The sequence below is a fragment of the Nelumbo nucifera genome, chromosome 1 (genome assembly GCF_055504915.1).
Source record: "Nelumbo nucifera cultivar China Antique chromosome 1, China Antique-T2T, whole genome shotgun sequence".
Classification (NCBI taxonomy): domain Eukaryota; kingdom Viridiplantae; phylum Streptophyta; class Magnoliopsida; order Proteales; family Nelumbonaceae; genus Nelumbo; species Nelumbo nucifera.
The window spans coordinates 90560964-90584082 of record NC_142649.1 but is presented as its reverse complement, the minus strand read 5'-3'; the positions used below and the strand labels follow the sequence as shown (position 1 = coordinate 90584082).

The 23119-nt window shown below is 41.5% G+C and overlaps 1 protein-coding gene across 2 annotated transcripts in view; it reads left to right on the top strand.

Moving 5' to 3' along the window:
* LOC104586254 (autophagy-related protein 13b) overlaps positions 1-18902 on the top strand; it is a 32353-nt gene extending 13451 nt beyond the window's left edge. For both annotated transcript variants that reach the window (XM_010243426.3, XM_010243425.3), the window contains exon 4: positions 18154-18902. In XM_010243426.3, coding sequence (XP_010241728.1) covers positions 18154-18580 — 427 coding nt within the window. In that variant the 3' untranslated portion in view covers positions 18581-18902. The remainder of the gene's footprint in view (positions 1-18153) is intronic.
* Positions 18903-23119: the final 4217 nt, after the last annotated feature.

Here is a 23119-nt window from a genome sequence, read left to right as displayed (position 1 = left end):
CACATGTGTCAAATTAGTTAGTATTTGAAATAAATGAAATACATGGGAGAACCAGTGTTTTCAATCCATCGTTGATCTGGTTGGTTGGACCAGTGACCTGGTCACAATGCTGGTTTGTGTCAAATCTCCATCCAGATATTTTACTATTAAAAAATTTCTAGAAATAAATACAAGAGCCTGCTAACCTGCTGAACTGGTCAGATGGGTCAACAGTTCAACCGCTTGGGTTGATTGGTTGACCTTGAGGGGGAAATGGTTCAAGTTTATTTATTTATTTTTTTGATGAATGAAAATAATTTATTAAATCAGAATATAAGGCAATACAGGAAACCCATGAAGAGGCATGAGCTGTTACCTCTTCTAACAAAGTATTACATCACTTAAGAACTGGATAAGCAGAAATAAACAGAAATATAATTACATAGCAGCCCAAAACAAATGATCCCTTGAAACCCCTTGCTTAGCTAGTCCATCTGCTAAGGATTTTGCTGATCTTTCTACCCAAAGAGAGGTAACTGTCATATTTCTTGTGAGCCAATTGACTTTCCTCAATAAATCTCTATATCGCCACATAGCTGAAGCTGGCTTTGTCAGCCATCCCACAACAATTTTAGAGTCTCCTTCAACTATCAAGTGTTGAACTCCTAACTGTTCAGCAATCTGGATGCCTTGTACAGCCGCTAAGATCTCTGCTCTATTTGAGTCTCCTATTCCCACAGGGCCTGAAAACAAAGCTAGGATGTTTCTCTCTCTATCTCTCAGCACCCCTCCTATTGCCGAAGGGCCTGGGTTTCCTTGGCTACTACCATCAAAATTCAGCTTTGCCCAACCTTCAAGCAGGGGCTTCCACACTGCAGCTGCCTTGTCCCTCCTCGTATGACTAGTGGCTACCGCCTTCCAGTTACTCCAAATGTCATCAAAGGAAAACGTATGAAAGAAGTCCAAAATTCTTAGCCAATGAATGGCTCTAGTCAATATACAATCCTCAACAGTTTGTAAGCTTCTTTCCTTTTCTTTGAACATCCTAGCATTCCTTTCTTCCCAAATTGTCCACAAGGCTGCTGCTCTAATACATCTCCACATCGTTTTTCCTTTTTTTGTAGGCCACACAAAACAAGAAGGATCGAACAACTGACTTAATTCTGAGGACAGATTCCACCTGCATCCAAACAAAGAAAAGATCCAAACAAATAAGTGGGAGCAATCCTCACCACTAGCCCTGCAAAGTACACACTAATTAGGGGACAAGCACATGAAAGGCCTTTTCTTCTGCAAGCAATCTTTCTTAATTCTGAGGACAGATTCCACCTGCATCCAAACAAAGAAAAGATCCAACTCCAAATAGCACTAGAAAAGGAACAAGATACAAATAAGTGGGAGCAATCCTCACCACTAGCCCTGCAAAGTACACACCAGTTAGGGGACAAGCACATGAAAGGCCTTTTCTTCTGCAAGCAATCCAAAGTATTGATCTTTCTTAAAACACCTCCCAGCAGAATATTATTATTTTAGGAGGAACAGGTCTGAACCAAATTCCTTAGCAGGGAAACCCAACTGTCCCATGGAAGGGCAAAGGGACTTAAAAAATGAAGCACAAGTGAAAAAACCTTTTGGATGAGGGGACCAAAGTCTCACATCCGAGCGAAGAGGATCCAGAAAGACACTGCCAAGAAGAGACAACAATTCTGAAGCACTACTAAGTTCAACATCCCTCAAACCTCTCCTAAAACCAAAGTCCCAGCTTAAGTAAGAGGGTGAAGTAATAGAAGGAAGAAAATGAGAAACATTTTTTTCCTTATAAAGGGAAAGAGAATAGAGAGCCGGGAATTTGTCCTTAAGGGCAACGGTAGCCACCCAAGTATCTTCCCAAAATAAAACAGTCACCAGAGTTGACATCATACCTGACCAAGTTGAGAAACTGAGGGAAGACACTCTGAATTGCTTTCCAAGGAGATGCCAACATAGCTTGACGTGATACACCTGCATCCCAACCATTTTCCTGTCTGCCATGTATACTATCTATCACTTCATGCCACAATCTCTCCCTTTCTCTAGGCCACCTCCACAACCACTTTCCTAAGAGAGCTTTATTCCTTTGAACTAACCTTCCTACTCCCAGTCCACCCTCTTCTTTACTCCTACAAACTATTTCCCAATTGATTAGATTATCTTTCTTTTCCTCCCCGGGCTCCCACAGAAAAGATCTCATTATCCTCTCTAACTTCTTAGCTTCCCTAATAGGAATCCTAAAGATAGAGAGAAAATAAACTGGTAAATTTGCTAGGGTAGCTCTCAATAAAGTCACTCGTCCCCCTATGGAAATGTAGTTCTTTTTCCAAGAAGCTAATCTTCTCTCAAACTTTTCCAGAATTGGGGTCCAAAAACTACTCTCCTTTGGGTTATCCCCTAGAAGGAGACCTAGTAGCAAGGGCCAAGAAGAAATGGGACAGCCTAAACAATCCGCCACGGACTGCAAAGTCCTCTCATTCAGATTAACCCCTACCACACAACTCTTATCCAGGTTTATCTTCAAATTGGAGACATTCTCAAAGTGTTGTAACAATGCTTTGAAATTTCTCACTTCCCGCCTGTCACCCCCTTCACAAAAAATTATGATATCATCGGCAAACTGCAGGTGGGTTACCCGGACATTGTTCCTTCCAGTCCTCCAACCTCTAACTTCCTCTTCCCTATCTACTTTAGAGATTAATCTACTGAAGACATCTGCAACTAGGGTAAAAAGAAAAGGGGAGAGAGGGTCACCTTGTCTAAGGCCTCTACAAGCTGGGAAAAAGTCTTTCACCACCCCATTAACCAAAACAGAGTAATGGCAGGAACTAATACAGCCCTTTACCCAATTGCACCATCTAGCTCCAAACCCACAACACCCTAGTACCTCTAGTAAAAAACTCCAATCCACAAGATCATAAGCCTTCTCCAAATCTAGTTTACAAATGAAACCTTGGGTTCCTGACTTTCTGATGTCCTCCACGCACTCATTTGCTATTAGGATCTGATCCGCTATTTGCCTTCCCTGCACGAAAGCACCTTGTTCTTGACTGATGATGGAGGGTAGTACTACTCGGATTCTCAATGGCAACACTTTAGCCAGGATTTTATAGATGCTTGTCACTAGACTGATTGGCCTATAGTCCTTAGAGTTCTTTGCATCTTCCTTCTTTGGGATTAGGGCTAGGAAGGTAGCTCACTCATCATCCTTTGAGCTTCCTTGGAATCAAGTTCCTCAATCTTGGACATCAAGTCAATTTTTTGCTCCTCTATCCTTCCAAAGTGTTCCCTATTCCACTCCTTAATTTTGGATCTCAACCTTTTCAATTTTTTGTGGAATCTTACTCCCTTCCAATTCACTCCTCTTAATTCTTCTCTCCACCATTCCCCAATCAAGTGCACAAAATCTGGATGAGTTAACCACATTCTCAAATCTAAAAGGCCGAGGACCAGAAGTTAAGGTTTCAGGATGTAGGTGTTCAAGACTGCTATCAATCTTGATCACTAAGAAACTTCAAGTTCGAAGAGAAGAGAAAGTGAAGAAGAAAGAGGAGAAAGAGTGGTGAGAGAGCAGTAGAACACAGGTTTTGAGTAGAAGAACAGAATCTCAATCTTCTGCCGCCGCCACTTCAATTTAATATTTATATGTTATGCTAGTTACATGAAAGGACACATTTACCCTTGGTGTTTACATCATAACACATAACAATATAAAACTGAAAAGTAAATGACAACTAGAATAACCAAATAATAAATTGACCATCAGCTATGACTAGATACATTCTACCCTACGGACAGAGTGGGACCACAGCTGTGGGGCCCACATCAATGTTCTCTACACTCCCCCTCAAGTTGGGAGTAAATGTTCATCATTCCCAACTTGGATAGATCCGCTTCTAGCTTCTTTCTTGATACGACTTTAGTGAGGATGTCTGCTAGTTGCATACTGGATGTGATGTAAGGGAGGCATACTTCTTGAGATGAGACTCTCTCTCGTACAAAATGACGGTCAACTTCAATGTGTTTGGTTCTGTCATGCTGCACTGGATTATGTGCTATATTAATGGCTGCTTGATTATCACAATACAGCATCAGGGGCTTCTCATACTCAATACCCAACTCTTCAAGTAGAGATCTTAGCCATAGGATTTCAGCCACTCCATTGGCCATGGACCTATATTCTGTTTCAGCACTTGATCAGGAGACAACACTTTGTTTCTTACTTCTCCATGAGACAAGGTTTCCTCCCACAAGAGCACAATATCCTGAGGTAGACCTTCTGTCATCAACACTCCCAACCCAATCAGCATCCGTATAGACCTCCACCTTCATGTGGTTGTTGTTGTTGAACAGTATACCCCTACCCGGGCATCTCTTCAAGTAGGCTAAGATTCTTTCTGCCGCAAGAAGATGTGTGGTTCTAGGAGAATGCATGTACTAGCTGACAACACTAACAGCATAAGTAATATCTGGCCGAGTGAGGCAGAGATATAGGAGCTTTCCTACCAATTTTTGGAACATAACTTTGTCTTCAAGAAGCTCCCCACTCTCTGCACTAATTCTGTGGTTCTGTTCAATCAGTGTATCTGCAGGCTTGACACCTAACTTTCCAGTTTCTGCCAACAGGTCTAGGACATATTTCCTCTGAGAGATAAAGATCCCCTGTTTGGATCTAGCAACCTCAATACCCAAAAAATACCGGAGTACACCAAGGTCTTTCACCTCAAATTCTTGATGGAGCTGTTTAAGGGACTCAATCTCATGGCTATCATTCCCTGTGACCACAATATCATCAACATATACTGCCAGTAGTGTCAAGGAGGACTCCACCCTCTTGATGAATAGAGTATGATCTGACTGGGCCTGTACATAACCAAACTTCACAAGGGCTAGTCTGAATCTATCGAACCAAGCCCTAGGTGATTGTTTCAAACCATACAAAACCTTGTTGAGCCGGTAGACCTTCTTACCTGTTTCTGCATCATAGAATCCAGGAGGCAAACGCATGTAAACTTCTTCCTACAGATCTCCATTCAGAAAAGCATTTTTCACGTCCATTTGGTATAAAGGCCAAGTGTGACTTGCTGCAAGGGATAATAGGACTCGAATAGTGGTCATCTGGGCTACCGGGGCAAAGGTCTCCAAGTAATCTATGCCATAAGTCTGTGTGAACCCTCTTGCAACTAACCGAGTTTTATACCTCTCAATAGATCCATCTGCATTATGCTTCATCGTAAATACCCATCTGTATCCAACTGGTTTCTTTCCTTTGGGCAGATCAACTACCTCCCAGGTGTTGTTTTTTAACAGGGCATCCATCTCAACTTGCATTGCATCTTTCCATTCCGGGACGGATAGGGCTTCTTGCACTGTTCTTGGAATAGGGACATTGGAAATGGAACTGAGGTAGGACCTGTAGGTAGGAAATAGGTGATCATAGGATACAAAATGGGAAATACAGTGGGCTGTAGATATGGTACAATGTCGTTTCCCTTTACGAACTGCAATCGGAAGGTCAAGATCATCTGTAGGAGGTGAAATGGCAACAATAGAGGAAGTCTTTGTGGGCCCTGGGACTGTAGTACCTGGACCTGGAGCTGCAGATGAGTTTGGAGCTAGCCTGGACTGCTGATGATCAGGATCAACCTACCTGCACCACTTGTGATAGACCCTTAACTCCTGATCCCTCTGACCACCCTCACCATTGCAGCTCTCATCACCCAATGAAATAGGTAAAGGAACTGCCCCACTCTCACTGCTCTCCCCCTGAAGACAAGGACTCAAACCCCCACTCTCACTACTCTCCCCCTGAGGGGAAACCCGAGGATAATAGGGTGTCCCCTCAAAGAAAGTGACATCCATGGAGACAAACTTCCTCCTTGAGACAGGATCATAGCAGCAATAACCCTTTTGAGTCTGTGCATAACCAAGGAAGATGCATTTAGAGGCTTTGGGTTCGAACTTGGAGTGATGGGGTCCGAGAAGCTGAACAAAGTAGGTACAACCGAATGTCTTAAGAGGAATAGAAAACAAGTCCTTACGTGGGTGTAGAAGGGAAAAAGGAGATCTCATATCAAGGACCCTGGAAGGAAACCGATTAATAAGGTATACCGCCGTGAGGATAGCATCACCCCAGAAGCGGGTAGGAACATTGGAAGTAAACATGAGACTTCTAGCCACTTCCAAAATGTGCCTATTCTTCCTTTCGGCAACTCCATTCTGCTGAGGTGTATGAGGGCAAGAGCTCTGGTGGATAACCCCATGATGAAGAAGATAAGATGTCAATGAGTTAGCAAAGTATTCCTTTGCGTTATCAGATCTGAGGACTTTGATCTTGGCATCAAACTGGGTTAGGATCATTTGGTGAAAGTTTTGGGTCAAGGAAGGTACCTCATCTCGTGAACGCATGAGATAAACCCAAGAAAAACGGGTATGGTCATCAACAAATAACAAGAAATATCTGTACTCACCCATGGAAGGGATATGATAAAGCCCCCAAACGTCAGTATGCACAATATCAAAAGAATTATCACTCATTTTATTACTCAATAAATAAGGCTTTCTACAATGCTTAGCAAACTTACAACTTTCACACTGTAACTGAGACAACTCAATAGACTCAAATAAAGCTGGAAACAGACTCTTTAAAGACCAAAAAGACAAATGACCTAATCGGTTATGCCAGAGAATAACCGGACTCACACTCTGAGAAACAAAAGACATCTTCTCTATTGACTCTTCCTGACGGAACCTCTCCTCGAGCAGATAGATCCCATTCGTCTCACGGCCAGTCCCAATCATCTTCTTCGTCTCCAAGTCCTGAAAAACACATCGGTCAGGGAAGAAGGTTACTGAGCAGTTCATATGCTTGGTAATACTACTGACTAAAAGAAGGTTAGTATCAAGCTTAGGAACATGCAAGACAGATGACAGGGAGATAGTATTAGATAACTTGATGTCACCCTTCCCAGAAATAGGAACCAGGGAGCCATCAACAATAGATACTTTATCCCTACCAGAAGACAAATGGTAAGTAGTAAACAGTGAAGGCAAGCTAATCATGTGATGGATGCACCTGAATCTATTACCCAACAAGGTTCAGTAGTACCTGGAGCTGAGGCATGATAGGCTGAAGCTCGAGTACCTAAATGTGCGAAGGCAGATGTGGCAGGGGCTGATGGTGACTGCGGTGGCTGAGCTGAATTTCCAACTTCCTTTTCTAACTGTATCAGGGCAGCCCGAACTGCAGCTAAGGTCTCTAAAGATGTTCATTTTGTGCCAGATGAGGATGCTAAATCAGTGTTCACGGCTACATGAGCAGTGCCCTTTTTGCTTCTCAACTTCACAGGAACCAAGTGAGGATGCAGTTTCCAACATGTTTCTTTTGTATGTTTGGGTTTCTTACAATGTTTACATACCACATCCTTCTTGTCTTCCTTCCTCCTGTCCTTCTTTGAATCACCCCCTGATTTGGGTGTGACCGCTACAAAGGCTGGTGTGGGGGGCTGAGGTTGCATCATAACTTTCTTTCTGGTCTCTTCACTGTGTAAAAATGAGTATGCCTGAGAAAGAGTCACACTGTCTCTAGTCAAAATCTGTTGCCGTACAATATCATACTCTGAATTTAGGCCTGCTAGAAACTCAAATACCCGATTTGTCTCAACCTGCTTTCTATATATCTGTGCATCTTTGGGACTTTCCCACTCAAGAGTCTCTAAGTGATCAATCTCACGCCACAGGGACTGCAAGGTAGAGAAATATACTGAAACCGGTCTCTCTCCTTGTTTAAAATTTTTCACTTCACATTTCAATTCATATGCTCTGGCAACATTAAGGGGTTGGGAATAAGTTTCTTTCATAACATCCCATATCTCCTTAGCTGTCTTTGCCCACAAATAATTCCGGCTAATATGAGGCTGCATAGAATTACACAGTCATGTCATAACCAAGTAGTTTTCTTGGATCCACTTGGTATATGTCGGGTCTCCCTTGGGAGGTTCTTTCATGTCTCCCAAGAGGTACCCTAATTTACCTCTTCCACCAATATCCATCATGGCTGATTGGGCCCATTCCAAATAGTTTGATCCATCAAACTTTACGGTTGTAATCTGACCACCCATCTCAGAAACACTACCATAACTGATGTTCCCAAGGCTGCCTTTTGCTTGATTTTTAAACTCCATTTCTGTCAAGTCTCAAAACAACACTTAGACTACCAATCACAATCAAAAACAGTATAGGCCTGATCTGTATTCACAGTGTATGTGCACAAAACTGGGATAATTCTGATCTGAAACCAACTAGCCAACACAACAGTAGCTGTCCGTAGAGCTCTAACCCCTTAGGACTCTGAAAAACAGCTTAAAAATAGGTCTGATATGCTTGGCAGAGTTAGGGTTTTAAACAGTCCTTAAAGTGAACAATTCAATTGCACAATCCAATCAGTACTGTATAGATAGACTTGCAGTAGGGTTAATAAGAAACCCTAGAATCTGATCAATGCTAACAATAAACTTGAGGGCAGCTCTAGGTAGATCACAAGGTTCAGTCTAACACTAGGGCTTGCCACAAGATCACTTTCAAACCCTAGAGCAAAGAGAAACAAAGTTGAGACAGTTCGGCCTAGGGTTTGTTGTAAAACCCTAGTGAATCGAAGAGAGAAAACCCTAGAGTGGTTCGGCCTCCCCCTCTAGATAGGTCCAACCTATCTTCTCTGATAGAACTTCTCTTAGAAAGTAAATAACTTACAAGGAAAAAATGTCTGCTGCCTTCTAGGGTTACCCGAACCCTAGTCTTCTCTGATCCTTCCTGACCACCAACACTCTACAACCCTAACAAGCTTCCAATAGCTGCTAGCACTTCTGGTGATCTTCAAGAATCAGTCTGCGAACTCCTCCTTTTCAGCTTTTAGTCCTAGGAGATTCTCATGTGGTCGGCTGGTATTAGGCTCACATGAGAAACCCTAACTTGGCTCTGATACCATGTAGGTGTTCAAGACTGCTATCAATCTTGATCACTAAGAAACTTCAAGTTCGAAGAGAAGAGAAAGTGAAGAAGAAAGAGGAGAAAGAGTGGTGAGAGAGCAGTAGAACACATGTTTTGAGTAGAAGAACAGAATCTCAATCTTCTGCCACCGCCACTTCAATTTAATATTTATATGTTATGCTAGTTACATGAAAGGACACATCTGCCCTTGGTGTTTACATCATAACACATAACAATATAAAACTAAAAAGTAAATGACAACTAGAATAACAAAATAATAAATTGACCATCAGCTATGACTAGATACATTCTACCCTACGGACAGAGTGGGACCACAGCTATGGGGCCCACATCAATGTTCTCTACACAGGACTTAGCTGGATAGGGCAGTGATCAGAGGTGACTCTGGGTAAGGCTCTAGCCATCAAGTTCGTCCAATGGTTCTCCCACTCTTCAGTAAAGAGGAATCAGTCTAATTTCGAGCAAAGGGGGTTTTCTTGGAAATTTGACCGTGTAAAATTGGCTTGTAAGAGGGGTAACTCCTTTAAACCACAGTTATTAATGAAATCATTGAACTTCCTCATGCTGGTTGTAATTGTCCTTTGGGGGTTATTAGATTCGGTACAAAACCTAATTACATTAAAGTCCCTCCCCAAAACACCAAGGACCCTCCCACGGACCTCGTATGGCATTCGACTCTTCCCACATCTCATTCCTCTCTCTATACGAGTTTGGCCCATAAACATTGGTTAAAACCTAAGTGAAGCCATCCCCCACATTCCTAACCTTTAAGGACACAAAAAATCTTCCTATTAGCTCCTCCATCGATTCTATAGTTGAAGGGATGAGAGATCCATCATATAGATAGCCGAACCCTGCAGGTAGGTAGGGCGAAATTTAAAAAATTTCTCTCTCCCATGTGGGAATCATATTCCCTGTTTTAGAAAACTGCATTTTCAAGGATCAATCTTGAACCTAAATCGGACCAGATCTGAAACCAAAAGGTAGGAGAGGGATATTCCTGATACAGAGTAGCAGTAACTCCCAACAAAGGTGTTCACGCCCAAGGAAAACGCCAAAGACTGCTCCCACTGAAGATGACACAGCATAGGGTGGAGCAGAATCAGCAGGTGGTTCTTTAGTAAGAACCGAACTCTTCAGCAAGAATTCGATGGAGGGTGAGTGAGCACGACTTCAGATCAGTTTTTCACCAAAAACTGATATCAAGAACGCTTCTTGATCACTCCTACAGGTGGAGATTAATCTGGCTATGGCGGCAGCAACAAGAGGAGGCAAGAGCAGAAGATGACGTTAGTCTAACTGGAGTTGTCTTCTCTCTTGTATCTGTAAGACTGAGGATGAACTGGGGTTCGCCCTCCTCCTCTATTTGTAGCCTTAAAGAGAGGTTCTCCTAATCCCATTAGGAGTTTCCTAATCCAAATCTTGTATTTGGATTTGGACTCTCTTTAAGAGATAAGGATAATCCCTTATCTTATCTGCAAATAAAGATCAGCCCTCCTAATCTTATTAGGAGTTTCCTAATCCAAATCTTTATTTGGATCTGGACTCTCTAAGTGGATAGGGATAACTCCTTATCCTATCTGCTGATCTAAATCCTAGAACCGCCCCTCTTTAATTAATCAAATTAGACCAGTTCGAATTGGGCTTTAGGCCCATTAAGTTCATGCGCTCACTTATCCTCCAAACTGCTGCATCCTTATATGGCGTGGGACCCAAACATTGATCTACACATCAACCACATGGGTTCAGCCCAACCTCTGTTACAAGGCTTGGCCGAATTCACTGTAGGAGACGGTGAACCCCTGAGTCCATCACCATGGGCTCTTCATGGGCCCAACATTTACACTAAATGGTCCTTTGTCAAGCCACCTTATAAAAACCCAAGGACTGTGGGCAGATGCAAGATTAGCCCATCAGGTATTACTCTCAATGGTCTTACACTTAACCTCTCAGCCCATAATGATCAAACACTGCCCGACAAGAGATGACCTCTCCCTCGACTGCAAGGTACAGTGCTGCACTCTACTCACATGGATCCCGGGAATTAAAACCTTTTGCAAACATTTTGGAACCATACAAAACAAATTTCAACGATTGAAATCAACTGCCGGTAGTTTAGGTTTCCATCAGAGAGAGTGCATCCCTGATCATTCACTTTGTCCGACAAAGGGGCTGATCCTGTCACTATGATCACCCACTCACATGAATTCTCAGATTGTCCCAACATACCCAAGTTTTGACCCCCTCTAAGGATCTCACTGATTGGCATATCAAAGATAGCCCAATCCGACACCTAGTGCAGTATTATAATCGAGTCTAGGGGTCAGGTGTAACATTTCAGTTTTGCCCATCAATCTTCAAGGTCTAGGGCAATGCTGGAATTCTGGTCCGGTTCAGGGTTTCAAGAAAACCCACACTACATGTACCTCAGGTCTCACCCTAATAGTTGAGACAAGCCACCCCAACCAACTTGGCAGCACATCATTGTCAGCCTTGGCAGGATAAATCTCTCCAGATCTATCCAACGGCTGTGAAGATTCTAAACTAACACGAGTCTCATATGTGTCTAGTTTAAGGGTATTACACAGAAGCACACCACAATAACATGAATCAAATATGTACTTTATTCATTTACATTAAATGTCATAAGGTACATCATTCTGATTGGAGTTGTTGTAAGGCTTAAGTGTTCCTTGTAACTGATGTTAGTGGGACAGTTTCAGCTACTAGTCCTTTCTTTCTTTTTTTTTCTTATTGTTCTTATCTTAGGATATGCCGCCAGGGGCATACTTGTAATTTTGTCTTTTTTATAAAGATTAATATAAATAGAAGACTGGTGGCTGCTAGTACTGAGTTTGCTTTTCTTTCTATCATTCGTACCTCTCTCTCTCTCTCTCTCTCAATCATCACAAGCAACAACATGGTATCAGAGCGGAATTTCTGGGCTGGAGAAGACCTACGATCCTAGCATCAGCCTTTCTAAAGAGGATTGGACGTGGCTACTTTTCTATCAAAAAAAAAAACCCTAGCGGCGGTTGGTCTCAGTTCTCTCTGGCGGCTGCACTTACAGAAACCCTAGCAGCGGCTTGTGTTTTCAATCTTCTCTGGCGGCCGTGCTTGCAGAAACCCTAGTAAGTCTTGCAGCTGTACTTCTGCTGAAACCCTAGTGGCCCCAAGCGACAGTTACTGAAAAACCCTAGCTATGTCTGGCCATGGGATGGTGCTGGTCTACTGAAACCCTAATTGAAGGAGGGTGTTGATGGTGCAATGAAACCCTAGCAGGTTCTGATCTAGTGCTGAACAGGTGTGGTTTTGTTTCAGTTTATCTCAGTATTCTTTATCCAATGGTGCGTAGGGCTTATCCCTTGATTATATGATTACTAGTTTGAATAATTGGATGGTTAGAGTGGGGGAACCACATTCAAACTGGCAGTAATGTCTGTATTGGTGGTGCTGAACCGATGACTGGACTATTTATTGTTCTGTTTGGATGTTGTAGTGACTGATGGTGGTGCTGAACCGATGACCGGACTATTTATTGTTCTGTTTGGATGTTGTAGTGACTGATCTCTTATTCTCAGCAGTAGTTCTTGTGCTCTCAGCAATATTCAATAGTTTGTTGCTCACATTCTAGGAGTAAACCCTAAGTTGCCACATTCCAGTTGTGGTGGTTGTGCTGTTAGGTGGCATTTGGATTGGTTGGTTGTAATATTCAATGGCAAGTCATGAACTGACCTCACCGGGGAACACCCCAACCCGCAACACAGCAGGTATGGGAGGTGAAACCATGGTTTTTTCCATGCCAATTACCCCCTTGAACAATCTGAACTACCTGGAGTGGAATAAGAGTGTAGAACTCTATGTAACGACAAGGGGTAAGGCCGGTTACATCAATGGAAGGGTGAAAGAACCCAAGAAAACAGTATGGTGATGTCTTGGCTCCTCGCAGCCATGGAACCTGATGTGAAAAAGAATTTTATGTGGGCAGACACCGCCAGTGAGATCTGGGAACATGCCAGAATTACCTATTCTGAGCAAAGGCATTATGCCAAGATTTACCAACTACAACCTGAGTCCTCAACATGTAAACAGGGAAACCGTAGCTTGTCCTCATATTATTCAGCTCTTACCTCCATATGGAAGGAGTTGGACCATTATCAGGCCATAGAGTGGAAGCACGGCGATGATGCTAAGGCCTACAGGAAGCTGATCTCTTAGCAACGAGTGTTTGCTTTCTTGTTAGGGCTGAACCTTGTATATGAACCATTAATGGTGTAGATCTTAGGAAGCAAAGAATTGCCTATAGTACATGAAGTATACTCCCTTGTCCAATCTGAAGAAAGCAGGCGAAGTATGATGGTTACAGTTGAGGGGGAGCAACAAGTTGCCTTGGCTGCGGTGAATAACAACTCAACAGGGAAGAAAAGTGATCCTAAGAAGGCAGATGATAAAGATAAACTCTTCTGTACCCACTGTAGAAGGTCACGACATACACGTGACACCTGTTGGGACATCCACGGGAAACCCAAGTGGGCAGCAAAGAATCAAGAACAGGGTAAAGGTCACTTGAAAAGAACGAGTGCAGCACATGTGGCAATCCAAGACACTCAGGTTTCCGGTAGTACCCGGGACCCTCCTAATTAGCCTGACCCCAAGGAGGATATAATGAATTCATTCAGAGAGCATCTGGAATCTTATGGTAGGGCATTGCGGCAATTGGACTGCTCAGTCACTGGTACTCCCTTTACCTCGTTTGCATCTACTTCAGGTAATGTGGCTTCTGCATTCCATGTCACTCCCACAGATTCCCCTTGGATTATTGACTCAGGGGCCTCAAATCACATGACCGGTAAGCCTAACCTATTCCATTCTTATAGCCTTTTGTCAGGAAGGGATAGAGTGAGACTTGTAGATGATTCATTTTCTTCCATTGCAGGTCAAGGATCGATATCCCTTCCCCATGGCCTTAACCTGAATTGTATATTGCATGTCCCTCAACTTCCCATAAATTTGCTTTGAATTAGTAGCATTACAAGTTATTTAAACTGTAGTGTAACATTTTTTGCCGACTCGTGTGTTTTTCAGGACCTAACTTCTGGGAGGACGATTGGTAGAGGAAGCCTGGTGGGCGGTCTCTACATTCTCGACAACAAAGCTGGTCTCTTCGTGTCATCCTCAAAGTCACATAGTCAGTCAAATAAGAGTCAAATTTTGTTGTGGCACAGTCGTTTAGGTCATGTTTCTTTCGAAGTAATAAAATGTTTGTTCCCACTTTTATTTAAGTCGTGTTCAGTGTCAGAGTTCATGTGTCAGTTGAGTAAACAATGTAAAACAATCTTTCATTCAAGCAATAAAAGATCCAATGTTCCTTTTCATGTTGTGTATTCTGATGTATGGGGGCCTACAAATGTAATCTTTGAGGGTGGATATAAGTATTTTATTACATTGATTGATGATTACTCTCGTTATACATGGGTAATCCCTATGCGTAGCAGAGACGAGGTTCCAAAGATAGTGAAAGACTTCCAGAGGATGGTGTTTACATAGTTCCATGTTGAAATACAGATCTTCCAATCCGATAATGCGAAGGAATACTTCCATGGGGAGCTAAATGAGTTCTTCGCCTCCCATGGGTCTATTCATAGAAGCTCATGTGCCAGAACACCACAGCAAAATGGGGTTGCAGAAAGAAAAAATAGACACCTCCTTGAGGTAGCCCACAGGATGATGTTACACATGAATGTCCCAAAAAGGTTTTGGGTGGATGCTATACTTACAACTGCGTATGTCATCAACCGCATGCCCTCCAGAGTATTGAATTACATGGCCCCTCATCAGTTATTGTACCCTCAATCACCTTTATTTTCCATCCCCATGAGTCTTTGGTTGTTGGACCTTTGTCCATGATTTGTCTCCATCCAAAGGTAAGTTAGACCCTCGGTCCATTCCTTGTGTCTTCCTGGGGTACCCATCCTCTCAAAAGGGGTATCAGTGTTTTGACCCAGTTAGTCGTAAATATTTTGTGTCTATGGATGTGTCCTTCTTTGAGTTTGAGCCATTCTTCCCTCCTTCTCCTCAGGGGGAGAGCCGTAGTGTGGAAGAGGAGAAGCAAGTTTAGGTGTCTCTTCCTTCTATTCCGGACCTCACTCCCTTCCGTGTCTTCCAACGTACTCGTCGGAGAGATCAGCAATGTGATAGAAATGTGGAGTAGCCAAACACTGAGCAACTAACATCATCAGAATCCAGGAGGTAAGTCCAACCCCTAACCCTACTCCCACTGTGGACGACCTAGACATCCCTATTGCTCAACGAAAGGGAGTCAGGTCTTGCACTACCAAACACCCCATTACCCACTTTGTTTCCTATGACCACATCTCTCCCTCGTACCGAGCCTTCTTATCGGCAGTTGACTGCATCCCTGTTCCCAAGAATGTTGCAGAAGCCTTAAAATACCCTGAATGGATAGATGCCATGAAGGAGGAGATCGATGCCCTCCACAAAAATCAGACTTGGGAATTGGTGGATCCTCCAGAGGGGAAAGAACCCGTGGGGTGCAAATGGGTGTTCACAGTTAAGCACAAGGCAGATGGAACATTTGAAAGGTACAAAGCAAGACTAGTAGCCAGACTTTTGCTCCAGTGGTTAAGATGAACTCGATTAGGGTTCTCCTATCCTTAACTGCTAACTTTGACTGGGAATTGCATCAACTGGACATAAAGAATGCCTTCCTAAATGGTGACTTGGAAGAAGAGGTATGCATGGTTCAACCTCCTGGATTCTCTGCCAAGGGAAGTGAAAACAAGGTGTGCAAGCTACGGAAGTCTCTCTACGGCTTAAAACAGTCTCCCAAGAGACAAATAATTAGAGTAGATAGGAAGATTAGCTAATGTAGACCTAATTAGAGTAATTCTCCCTCCAAGAGACAAATAATTATTCTTCCAAGTTGCATGTCTCTTTTCAAACCTCTCCATAACTAGAACCCAAAACTCACCTTTCTAAGGATCATCTCCCAATGGCAAACCAAGGTAGCTTAAGGGCCAATTAGATATTGCACACTCCAAAATGTCTACACACTCAAACACCTCCCCCTCCCCCATATTAATTCCAACTATACAACTCTTTTCAAAATTCACTTTAAGGTTTGGCATTTGCTCAAAGAGTTGTATAATGAGCTTCAGGTTTCTAATCCTATTGAGATCCCCTCTTTCACAAAAAGGTATTGTGTCATCTACAAATTGCAAGTGTGTGAATGGTACATTCTCCCTTCCAACTCTCCAACCTCTTATTAAATCCCTGGAATCTACTCTAGAAATTAATCTCCCCAAAACTCCTGCAACAAATGTAAATAAGAAAGGGGAAAGGGGATCTCCTTGTCTAATCCCTCTCAAAGCTGGAAAGAAGTCTACCACTGTTCCATTCCCCAATATGGAGTAATGGCAGTTCCTAATGCAGCCCATTACCCACTTGCACCAATTGTCTCCAAACCTAAAGTTGATCATCACCTCTAGCAGGAAAGACCAATTAACCATGTCATAAGCCTTTTCCAAATCCAATTTTCAAACCACACCTTTTTTCTTGGATCTCTTGAAATCCTCCAAACTCTCATTTTCTATAAGTATCTGATTTGTTATCTGCCTCCCTTTCACAAAAGCTCCTTGGTTATTTGCTATGATTGCTAGGAGCACCTTCTTAATTCTAATGGACAACACCTTAGTGATGATCTTCTAAAGGCTATTAACTAGGCTGATCGGCCTATAGTCCCTCAAGTGATTTGCATTTCTTTTCATGGGAACCAAGGCAATGAATGTGGAATTTAGCCTAGGGTTAATCACTCATCTAGAATGGAATTCATCAAAAACCAGCCTTAGGTCCTCTTTTAATATCTCCCAACAATCTTGATAAAAAGCCATCATAAAATCATTTGGGCCTGGTGCCTTTGATCTATCCATAGAGAACACTGCCTTCTTTATCTCTTCCAAGTCGAATTTCCTTTCCAACCATTCCCTATCCTCTAGTTGCAATGTTGGCCATTCCAACCCCTCAAGCCACACCTATTGTTTAGGGGTCTTCTAAAAATAGTCCTAAAATGATCCACAAAGGCCCCTGCAATTTCTCTTTGATTGGAAATTGTTGGCCCTTCAATCTCTAGACTTGAGATATAATTCCTTCTCTTTCTTCCACTTTCCACAGCATGAAAAAACTTGGTATTCCTATCCTCCTCTTTCATCCACTTACACCTTGACTTTTGTCTCTAACTTATTTCCTCTTGAAAAAGATAGTCCTCTAACTATTTGCACAATTTCCATCTTTGCTCCTTAACCTCTTCTATAAGACAACCCCTCCCTTCTTTGTTATCCAAGACCTCAATTTGTGCAGTCACAATTGGCTTCCTTTCCTCCAGTCTCCCAAACTTTGAGAAATTCCAATCCTTGATTCTAACTTTTAGATATTGGTGCTTTTTGTGAAACCGCATTCCACTCCATTCCACTATTGGATTGCTCTCTAACCACCATTCTTTGACTTTCCTAATGAATCCCAGGTGTCCTAACTAGATATTGGAGCTTTTTTCTGATGAATTTTCCTAATTGGTTTCATTCTATAGAAAACATAGAACTTGGACAATGTTTCTCCACTACATCCTGTCCAAATAAAAATAGAAAGAAAAATGCAAATATTATTAGAAAAATGACATAAATAGTAAAGAGGGCTACAGATTGGAAGGTACCCTCTTCTTCTTCTTCTTTGACAACAAGCAAGAGTTGGAAGAAATTGTGAACAAGAAGGTACCAGGCAATGTTATACTCCTGGTTGGGTGTTCATAAACCGTTTAGGAGAAAACCATACAATTCTTATTTTGATACAGGAAATCATTTTATATGATCAAAGGGGTGAACACGATATAGAATTTTTTGTATATTCCCCATTGTACAGTTCCCTAGTGTACATAGGGCTTGTGCAATTATCTCTAATTAGTTTCATTAATACAAATCTATACTCTTATCTACTTCACCACAAAAAAAGTCTTTCTTAGTACTTACTCATCGAGAAACATATTATGCTCTCTGTGATGGAAGTTTCTGTACAATATGGAATCCTCTTTTCTAAATGATCAACTGTGCTTCTGTATATTTTTTCCAGGCCTGAATCTTTTGATGGAAAAAGACTTCTCAGTGAGCCACTTGAGCCCGGTGGACTATTTCCAATAAGAAAATCCCAAGATGCTGCTGTTGGTTCTCTTGTACGCATGCTAAAGACAGCCCCACCTCTCCATCATGACTCCAACTCCTTCAAGTTGTCACGTGCGTCTGAGCCTGAAAACAGGAGCAAGAGCACCAAAGAAGCTGAGGAGACCTCTGACTTGGAAGTGAAAGAGGTTCAGAATACTGCATCTTGTTCAAGTTTCACGTCATCTAGACTTCTTATGTCTAAGACAACTGCTGATGCATTGGAAGAGCTCCAGGGCTACAGAGAGATTAAAGAATTGTTGCTCAGGCAAAGTAGTAGGTCCCAGACAGTAGCCAATGATGCCCATGTAGCACAATCTGTAAGTGGAGACACAAAGTGATTTTGAGCTTTTCTTGCCATAGGAAACCTGTACATATGTGCATCTTTCTATTTGAAGTGGTCTTGCAGGCACAGATGGGGTTTGTTCAGCAGCCCTCTTATGGAGCCTTTCTTCACATATATAGAAAATGTATAGCCATGCTTATAATAGAACTCACGTATGGTTTCACCATGTTCTTAATTACTTCCTATGTAATTATGTATAAAGCACTTCTCATACTTGATGGTTCATATATAATTGTATATAGACGGAAAATTGAATTATGGGTGCATCCAGCCATGACCTGTTTTGCTCTTCACAATGTTTAATTTTTGCAATGTTATGCTCTGTTTGCACAATAATGGGGGCAACAAGCTAAAGGTTTAAGACCTGACCATCATTTAACCATGGAGCGGGCAATTAGGTAACATTTATGGCACAAATAAGTAAGGTTGACTTGTGATTTCATGTACTTTGAACAAATGAACGAAGTTTTCATGTTGCTTATGTTCCTTTCTGATTGGTTCTTATATACTCGAGAAAGATCAGTCATGTTCTAGATTTCTTGCTTATATCATTAAACCTCTCTCTCTCTCTCTCTCAGAGAAGGATAAAAGGAATTTCTACTTAATTCATAGCCATGTTCTTGTTGCAAATGACTGGATTTAGAACACCCTTTGGAGATGTTATTGGAAACTAGTCAAACATGTACTAATAAAGAACTTCGATACTCGTTTGTTACATGGAAAAATATGGGCGGAGAAATACCTTCTGCAATTGATTGGGTCGAGCCAAATTCAGACTCTTCACCCAAACATTAACCAATAGCTATATGAATCCAACTGGCCTGCCTGATATGTCTAACCTGGAAAAAAGCAGGGACAGGTTTACAAACCCATTTGGTTTGATCACTAACCCATGTGTAATAAAACCAGAAACCTGACAGCCTAGTCACCCTATGAACCGTAGTTCTAAAACTAATCGAATCAATTCAGGATGATTCCTCCTCAAATGGATTTTGAGATATATATAATTTTCTTAAGTGCTTTTGTGATTTTTTAACTCTTAATTCATAAACTTGTATTGATGTATGCTTTCATGTACATACAGGAATTGAACTTATTAATGGACTCTATGGCAATATGTATATAGACCGACTGCTGAACCACTAAATATACTCAACCCAACTGACTCGACCAGCTTTTGAGTCGAATCGAGTTTTTTGAGTTTGGGTCCAGGATCCAGGGTCCAGCGGACCCATAACTTGCCACCTGTCTTATTTTTTCCAGGAATCAGGACTACCATTATCGAAAGGGTCCCAACTAAGTTATGGTTATAACATAAATCAGATTATACCACCTGATTTTAGCATTATTTGTAGAACTTTCTAACTTAGGGTGCGCTTGGTTTCTGAAAAAAAAAATTATTGGAAAAGAGAAATAAGAGTGGAAGATGAGCACCTGATTTGAAAATTTTACACACAACACATTGAGACAACCCCATTCAAATTTTAAGAATGCTCAACATGAACCAAGTTTTACCCTCAACTTTCTGTTCTTATTTTCCATCAAACCAGACACAGCCAATGCTCAGCTACTCTTGTGACTGTGGAATGTGATCCCAAGTCTCTGATATAACTAGGGATGGAATTTGATCGGGTTCAGGTTGGTCTTTTGTCAAAATTTGAATTGGCCCAGCCTGAAGTTCCAACTGGAAGCAATGTAAAATGCTAACCTGGGCCAATCCCAGTTGCACTCCCTAGCTATAACCTGTCAGAGAATTAGATCTGTTCATGGGCCAGACTCAGTCTCAGCTTTTGCTAGAATTTGAATGGGCTCGGTTTGAAGCCAAAGCCCAAAGCAGTGTAAAATGTTCATCGGCCGAGCCCAAAGCCTGGTCTATGAACAGGTAGGTATACAGAGATTTTACCAAATGAGCCAGCATCAATTGGTCTCCACACAACATTAGTCTATACAGCCATGCCTCAATCACTTAAAAAAATAGACTATATGATAAAAGAATAGATTATACACATACACACATACATAAGTACATAGATACATACATACACAAACAAATAATAAAATCTGTTTCCACAATGATTCAAAGTTTAAAGAGAACCTACTGTATATCCACTCTCTTTGGGCATATTGATCAGATTCTTGGAGGATTTTCCTGGGAGCTGAATTTGTGACCGCGCCTTCTAAGATTCTAATCACGGTCTGGTTGTGCTTGGAAGCATAACTTTTAGGTTTGATGTTATGTGGCTTACAGAACTTCTCTCAATGAGGTTGCTTGCCAAGCTTGGGCATGAGGGTTTGTAGATATAAAGAGGTCTTAACTCTTAACTCAAGAAGAAGAATTTTTACAAATTTAATCTAAAAATAAAACAAACCTCAGGAAGTTAAGGGAGGAATTTGGATTTGCTCCTCACAGCATATTGCAGCTGTGCATTTGGAACATCTCCCCATGAGTGACACCATACAAGTGTGGGAGGTGTTCCTGATGTGCAACTGTAAGTGCTGGGAAATTGGTGTGAGTGCTCTATGAGGAACAAATTCAGATTGGTGTAACTTGAGTTAGTTGAATGCAATGGTTGTTTAGCAAGCTATGAAACCAATGATAACACCCCATGCGTCATAAAATACATGGGGCAAACAAGTGGGAGATTGAATGATGTTGATCCCATGTATTTCATGGCTGGTGTGGACTGTTATCATTGGTGTTATAGCCTACTAAACAGCCATTGCATTCAATTAATCCGATCTTCTCTAAGGCTATATTTGGTTTGAAGGAAAATGTAGGGAAAGGAAGAAAAAGGTAGGGAAACCTTTACAAACCTTCTATTGATTTCCTTGGCTTTCCCTTCCTTTCCCTTCCTTTCCCTACCTTTTCCTTCAAACCAAACATAGCCTAAGTGTACCATTTAAGATGGAGAAAGTGAGGTCGCCTGCATAGAAAAGCCTCAACTACATAATTGAGCTATGGTCAGGGTTCAGGTCTATTCAAAATTTAACAAATGTTAAAAGAAACCCAACCCATTTGCACCACCACCTACCACGACCCCTACCTCCCATTCTTCCAACATGATGTACAAAGAACTTAAAATACCTTGTATTCATCTCTTCCCCTCCATCACCCTACTCTTTAAATAAAAAAAAAGGAAAAAAAAAGAAAGAAGAGCTTAAAATTGATCAATTATTGTAGGCTTATGATTTGCATAAACTTTATATCTAATCTTAGATAAGATAGTCTCCCCTTTGCACAAGTGCTCTTATCCCTTTTCTCGTTGTTGCTTTGGATATTAGATTCAGCTCTATCTGTTCTTTAATAGAACCACTTTATGGGGTGCTACGTTTGCCCTAAAAGACACCCTATAGCCAAATGCTTGCCACACATTTGCATAGAAGCCAATCATCAATAGGAAACCATTATTCTATGATTTGCTAGCACATTAGCAAATCGGTTCTCTGTGCAAGAATTTACAATAGATCGAAGTAATGTATAGGCTAATTTAGTCTAGGCAGAACTCAATTAAAGCTTGACCTTGGAGCAGCAGCTTTGTAAATCATATTAATTGAAAATTGAGGGCTGACATGTAGAGGAGTGGCAATCAGAGTTCATTCACCTTTTTTTTTTTTTTGACAGCCCCCGTCCGGATTTATGGACAGTCATGAAATTTCAATGAAAAACATGTAAATGGTTTAGTACCTGTTTGGGATGATTTCTGGCTTTTCAAGAAAAATTGGGAGAGCCCAAATCAGCTGTAGGGTGCTTTGCAGGTAAGCCCCACCTCACAAAGCCAAAAGCAACGGAATGAAAGCCCTCCCAAACGGGACCTAGTTGACCAGTCTTTTGCTACTGTCAATTAGCATACATTTCTTTCTAATGTAGGGCTTGACTGTATGCCCTAAATTAAATTTCTTTAGGAAAGCAAATAAACAATGAATTTGTGTAAATCTTTAGTGGGATCCAGACATATAAAACATCTTTTCATGGGTCCCATGTGAAGAATATAATAGTTGCATAAACTCTTTTACTAATTTCCTCATTTCTCCATGTTTAAATATTTAAAACATTTTTCTGATAATATGATTGGGAAAAGTTCTGATAAAGAATGCAAGTATCATACCTAAAAAAAATTAATAAACATCACCCAATTGCTAACCAATCAACTGGCACTTGGATTTCTTACCTACAAGAACCCTACCCACACCTATCACACCTATTCATATAACATCACAGCCACACATCGTGAAGCTCCTGTACTTATATATTATCATGCATGGATAGATATTCCCAGTAGTGTCTTGTGGACAGGAGATGCAGAGCCAATCAACTGATATTCTTTCACATTCCGGAATGGAAAGGTAGGATACCAGAACTTTTCCCTTACCAATCCAACCCATTTGAATAAAAGACACTTGGGCCCGGATTGAATGTAGATTTATACTAAGATTAGCAAAAAGATTTGTCAGGTTTGAAGAGGACCAGCCAATATAAAGTGTGGTAGCTGATATTGAATCAACAACATATAATAAATCCATACCAACTCCAACA